Raw genomic sequence first — 5,892 nt, 5'->3', positions numbered from 1 at the left:
TTTCTTTCTTCTGCTCCTGTATTCTTCAAGCCTGTTTGCTCAAAGGAGGATTGGTCACTCCATGAGATGGAATGTCCAGTACAATCCTTACCTTAAAAGCAAGATTTGTATTGAGGAAAACAAGAAGAATGGGGAACCTAAGAAATGGTCCCCATGTGCAAATTAGGTAATTTGCATTTTCTTAGGGAAGAGTGCAAAAAATAGGAAAAGCACCATTTTATGATACTCCTGGTGTTCTGAGAACATCTCAAATTCATTTCATATGTTACTCCATTCTCAAACAAGAATTTCATTCTTGCCATCTACACATGAGATTAGATCCATCTGAACGGCTTAAACTCCTACTCAAAAACAGAGGAACTGCTTTTTTGTGTGGCTGCTTAGTGGTGCTGTAGTCAGCACAGCTATCTTGTGTCAGTCTCAGCATGGAAATATAGGGAGGGGGTGTGAATTGTCAAAACTTCCCTGAAGTCCAGAGAGCTGGAATTGTTGATTATCTGCACTAAGACTGGTCTTTGTGGAATACTGCAGTATGGGGAAAGTGAAAACCTATCGGAGAGCCAAATTAGCACTTTCAATAATAAAACTTGGTCTTCAACAAAGAGAAAATGTGGTTGAGCCTTTCTGCCCTCACCAGATTAAAATCACTGTAGCACTTGATGACGTTTAAGGCAGAAAAAGGCAAATGGATGTTTGTCAAAGCAGACTTACCTCAGCTGTTCCTTTTGGTACTATTTCCCTATAGCAAATTGTTGTGCTGTATACCTGTCCTCAGAACAAGTCTGAGCTGCACTGAACTGTGAGGTCTTTACCCTCACTGGTCAGTTATTGGGATATGTAATTATAAAATTTCTGCTTAATTTGAAATCATTATGGACTAGTTTTGCTTCTGTGGTGAGGCAGAGGTGTGTTACAAAAACATCATCATTTAACTCATTTAAGCACTGCGTACTTGAGGTTGTAGTTCCTCTTTTCTCCCCATCACAGTAGAGCAAGGCAAAATTAAAATAAAAACTTACAAACTGAAATACCCTCTCATATGTTTCAGCCTTAGAGATTGTTATTTAACATTATATCCTGCAGCTGTTGCAAAAGCTATTAACAACTTAGCTGTTTATCCTCAATCATAGTTTATTAAGCTTTAGGGATGTCTTCACATTTAATGTAATGATGTCACTAATTAGTGTTAAGGATCACATAAAGGTTTAGGTCAACAAGAAAAACTGTCACCTCTCACAGCTGGAGGCTGGGAAACAAATGAAACTTTGAGTAAGTATATTCTCTTATGTTAGTGTGGTGTTAATGTCATGCTTATGCTTTTGAAATAAGCAGCATTTAAAAATACTAAAGTCTTAGTACTATTCTAGAATGCCATATAACTGTCCTCAGGGTTTAAAGTAAACTGTCAGATATAATTCATGCAATGGCTTTTACTAATCACAACATGTACACCAAGAGCCTTGTAAAAAGTCCAGGTCAAGGCTGGCAGGAATCGCAGCTGGAAATTGCAGATATGGCTGTATCTTTATGCTGCTCTTATTGTGTGTGTCTCATGGATGGATGGATGCTCTGTGGATAGGTTCTGCTTAGCTAAAAAGTTGATAATGGAAAAAGTAAAAATGCACAATGGCTCTAGATATTTATTAGCACACCTTTAAAATTTTTGGATGTAAATTAATGTAGGTAAAATCTCAGAACTAGTAATTTCAAGAGGACTTTCTGTAGAAGAACTCGGCATGTCAAGTGGCTCATTAAAACTGTTCTTCGTGCTTTAAACCTTTTTGAATTGCTGATACGGAGAGTGAAGGTGTTTATATGGAAGATTGTGGAGTATACTGATTCAGTGTGAATTTGTGTTTGATAGAGCCTGTTTCTCAATCTGCTCCTGCTTTTTATCAAAAGTCTCTGCAGGTGCTCAGCATGATCACACTAAAAAGGCTCTGGGCAAGTGAATTTTGGGGTGCTGATCTTCCAAATCTTCAATGCTGTCACAGTGTTACCAAGCTAGAGGCTTGTAGTATTACCTGGAACCTGAGAACTGCTTTATTAATTTTCTGTTTCTTTTTTTTTTTGTTCATGGCAGTGAAAACTTGTATTAGTCTAGGACTGTTTGATGCACAATTCCAGTGGAGCAGCTGAAGCTTGCTGTCTTCCTGCAACAATGAAGAACTGTCTTTCCACAGAGCACGTCAAAGAGCTTTCTTTCAAAATGTTATTCTTTGAGAGAGCAGTTGATTTGCAGGAATTAAATTTTATATCAGTAATGCAGATCCTTCTCACTCAAATGCTTTCTTGAAGTTTGCTCATATGTGCACCAACTTTCTCTGAATTTCTATCACCGTTAATAGATAAAGTTAATTAATTTGTGCATGCCTGGTATTAAGCAGCCAGATCAACTTTTCTCTGATTAGTCATCATGTTTCTTTAATGTTAGGAGTAGTGAGGATTCTGTGTGAGGGTCTCAATACTGTTACCAAAACTGCTTTGCTGGATCAGATGGATTTAAGCTTTTATTAGCTATACCACAAGTAAAAAGTACGTGTTTCCATATTCTTTTCCCACCCTTTTCTTATGTACGGTGAAATATGTGACTGCTTATTAAAAAGATAAAGCTATTCAGGAATAGTGGTATATAGGAAGAACAACTCTGGCACCAGTTAGGCTGTCACCTCTTTGTGGCTTCTCACATCCTGAAATAACATTGGTTTGAGCTAGGCAGACAGTTCATATACCTGTCAGACTTGTCATCAAATACACGTAAAGATTTTAGATAAGTTTATGATCTTCATGTTTGTAATTTTCCTTGTGTCTTTGAAACAATGTGGATGTAGGCCAGTAGTTTTAAGTAAGGAACTGAGTTTTAGCCAAAAGCTGAAACTAGCTTGAAAGTTTATCAATCCCTGTGCAATTACAGAAAGCAAATGTGGAACACAGTGCAGCAGTCTAAACCTTTGTCCAAAGGTTAACAATTTTCACCAGAGACCTTTTGAATATTTATTTTAGTAAAGGTATAGTGTGTGCGGTTGATTAAGTAGCTGGTGCAGGTGCTTATCCATGGTGCACAAAATTATTGAGGCTCAAGCTTAAAGGTGCTCTAAGTTCCATAAGCATTGCTAACAGCAGAACTGTGTTAGTGACGTGCACCCTTTTTTATGGCACAGGTGAGAGTGAAGAAGTGTTAAGTTACCACTTCTCCCAGCATTATACAAGTTTAAATTCCATAGAGGGAAAGCTGCAACTCTGATGCATACTGAGCAGCACCCTTTTTGACAAAGTGATCTCAACTATTTTTGTGAAAAGTGCTAACCTCCCATGCTATGATGTACTTTTAAAATAGAAAGTGGTCACAAAGAATAGTGATGAGACCTGGTGTTCCGGTCACAAGTGTGTGCTAAAAAGCATTACTTAAAACTGTATTTTTGGGCAGTGTTTTGCTGGCACTGTAAGGTATTGCAACCTTCCGTTCTCTAGCAGTCGTTTTTTGCTCGTTGAGTTCTTCAGTAGAATTTTAAAGAAAAAAATGCAACGCGCCGCGGTGACAAGGGATGCTTTGTAGCGTTTGGAAACCTGAGGACTTGAGCGTTTCCTACAGACGAAGTAAAAGAACGGGGAGCATCGCCCGCCCGCCCCCTCAGAAGAAGGCGGCCAGGATAAAAGGCGGGAAGGGGAGGTAGGGGTGCAGCAGCTGCTTCTGCGCAGGCGCAACAACGGCGCGCGCCTAAATCCGCTGCCCGGCCTGGCGCGCGGGGGCCGCTGACCAATGGGACGGGGCCGCGGAGGCGTGGCCGGGGTGCTGCCGGCCGTGCGTGTGCGCGCGCCCGCCCGCCGAGGAGGGCGCGTGAGGTTCGAAGGCGGCGCGGGGAGCGCGCGCCGGCCCCGGTCTGGTATGGCGCAGGCCTTGGTGAGAGAGGGCGGGAGCGACCGCTCTGTCTGTGTGTCTCTGTGTGTCTGCGTCTGTCTGCCTGTGTCTCTGTCTGTCTGTCTGATTTGTTGTGGGCGGCGGCCGAGCTCCTCTGTAGCGCAGAGGCGCGGCCCCCGGCGCGCTCCTGAGGGGAGGGGTAGGGCCGGTCTTCCACTTCCCCCTGAGGAAGCGAGGCTTGAGCTGGGGTCCCGCGCTCGCTCCGGCTCCGGGCGGTCGGCACAGACATGCGGGCTGCTCTGTCGGGAGCCCCCTTCCCCACGGCGCACCAGTGTCTGTGCCAGACCCCGTTCCTCTCGGGCTGCCGCTGGAGAGCCGACTTCCACGGGACAGCGAACACATCAACAGCAGGACACTTGTGCAGGCACCCTAGGATCGCGCTTAAGTTTTAAAATTCTTCATGTGTAGCGCGACACGAACACAATAATAAATGAACTGTTAAAGGCTCTTTTAGGTCATTGACAGGAATTTTTAGTTTCTTTAGTGCGCAAGGTCACTTGCCAGTGCTGCACTCTGCTGCGAAGGGAAGGGGGTTTAAGTTTATGGTCGAGTGCTGGATTGACTGCGGAGTGTGTTTCTGTATAGTTTCTGAAGTGGTGTCTTTTGGTCAGTTGTTTTCCCGTGTCACCTGTTTCCTTCTGCCACGTTAAACCGATGTTGAAAAATTGTAGTGAAATCAATCCATATAGAGTTTGATTTTTTTTGATACCAGAAGTAATATCCAAAGGGGAATCACAGTTAAGTGCAAAGTACTGTCAGTATGGCAAACTTAAGGAAAACATGCCGAATTATTTTGTGTTAGGATTAGATAATCACATTACTTCTCATTGCATATACTCTAAATTTACACGAATCAGAAAGAGGCTATAGTTGTTTTTCAGCTAAACATTTACATTTTTTATTTTCCTGACACATTTGTGAAGAACTACACTCTGCTGCTGAATTTTTCTTGCCCTTTATTCTCATTTTATCCTCTACAACCATTGCTGGTTCCCAGGTCAGCGGCTTTATTTGATTACACAGAGAATGAGTTGCTGCTTGAATTATTACTGCTTTAGTGTGGTAAATGGCTGGAGTCCTGTCTGCTGCGTGAATGACAAGTTTTATACTTGGGTTTCAAGTGTATGAAGAGGCACTGTGGCATTCTAAGAAAAACAGTGCTGCAATAACTCCCACTCTCCCACTACTTCAAGATGTCTCTAGAATCCTTGAGATCTGCTTATTTGCTTTTCAAGTGCCATCATGCTTAGTAAAAATGGATTCTTATTTCTTCACAGAATCGTTTAAAAAAAGACTACAGAGCAAGATTCTGCCATGGAGGAGGGTAATTTGCATTTAAACACCTATTCTTAGATTCTGGAAAACTTACCTTGACTTTATCTAAGAGCTAAATGTCAAAACTACTTGACGTACCTTCTTAAATTGATCATATGATGTTTCCCAAATTTCTTGTATTTCTTAATGGTAAGAGGAGCAAGCTCTGTGGGGGCACAAGGCTCCAAGGTTTTTCTTTGCTGAGGCAGCAGATTGTGGTGTAGCTGTACACCTGTGTAGGACCCGTGACTGGGCTGCCTGAGTAGGGAAGCAGTAATCTGTGCAAACATGTTGCCCTTCAAGGAGTAGAGAAATTAAGCCCAGGCAGAGTTCCAGCATATTTGGACCTTGCTGCTAAATGTTAGGGATGAGTTTGAGCATTTGCAGTGCTGTGATGTTCTTTACATGCATCTCGGAAGATTTTGTTGCTGAAATAATTTCTGGACATGCATCCCATGAGCTTACCAAATGTATACATTTTGCTGTTTTTAAAGGTATATCATGATCATTATAGGAGTAATACCCCCTGGCTTTTCTAGTGTTACTTTGGTTTTGATTCACTGGCTGGTGAATCACTCACTTCTGCCCTTTTCATTTTGTTGGTTTGAAATAATAATCCAACCAGCTGAGCTGTTCACTTGCCTATGGATACAATACCT

At 42.2% G+C, this 5,892-nt stretch overlaps 1 protein-coding gene and 1 long non-coding RNA gene across 5 annotated transcripts in view; both read left to right on the top strand.

Annotated features, from left to right (window-relative positions):
• Positions 1 to 26: 26 nt before the first annotated feature.
• Positions 27 to 2,270, top strand: LOC140683972 (uncharacterized). Its single transcript, XR_012055695.1, has 2 exons — positions 27 to 166; positions 2,084 to 2,270. It is a non-coding gene; the product is annotated as an uncharacterized lncRNA (long non-coding RNA).
• Positions 2,271 to 3,669: 1,399 nt separating this feature from the next.
• The window catches only part of CENPC (centromere protein C), a 28,232-nt gene continuing 26,009 nt past the window's right edge, over positions 3,670 to 5,892 (top strand). For 2 of the 4 annotated variants that reach the window (XM_030271561.4, XM_030271562.4), the window contains exons 1-2: positions 3,670 to 3,901; positions 5,197 to 5,243. In XM_030271561.4, the coding sequence (XP_030127421.4) occupies positions 3,761 to 3,901; positions 5,197 to 5,243 (188 nt within the window). In that variant the 5' untranslated portion in view covers positions 3,670 to 3,760. The remainder of the gene's footprint in view (positions 3,902 to 5,196; positions 5,244 to 5,892) is intronic. The other 2 variants (XM_012573455.5, XM_072928498.1) reach the window with 1 other exon arrangement.

Source organism: Taeniopygia guttata, chromosome 4 (genome assembly GCF_048771995.1).
Source record: "Taeniopygia guttata chromosome 4, bTaeGut7.mat, whole genome shotgun sequence".
Classification (NCBI taxonomy): Eukaryota; Metazoa; Chordata; class Aves; order Passeriformes; family Estrildidae; genus Taeniopygia; species Taeniopygia guttata.
This window is presented reverse-complemented; position numbering and strand designations above follow the sequence as displayed.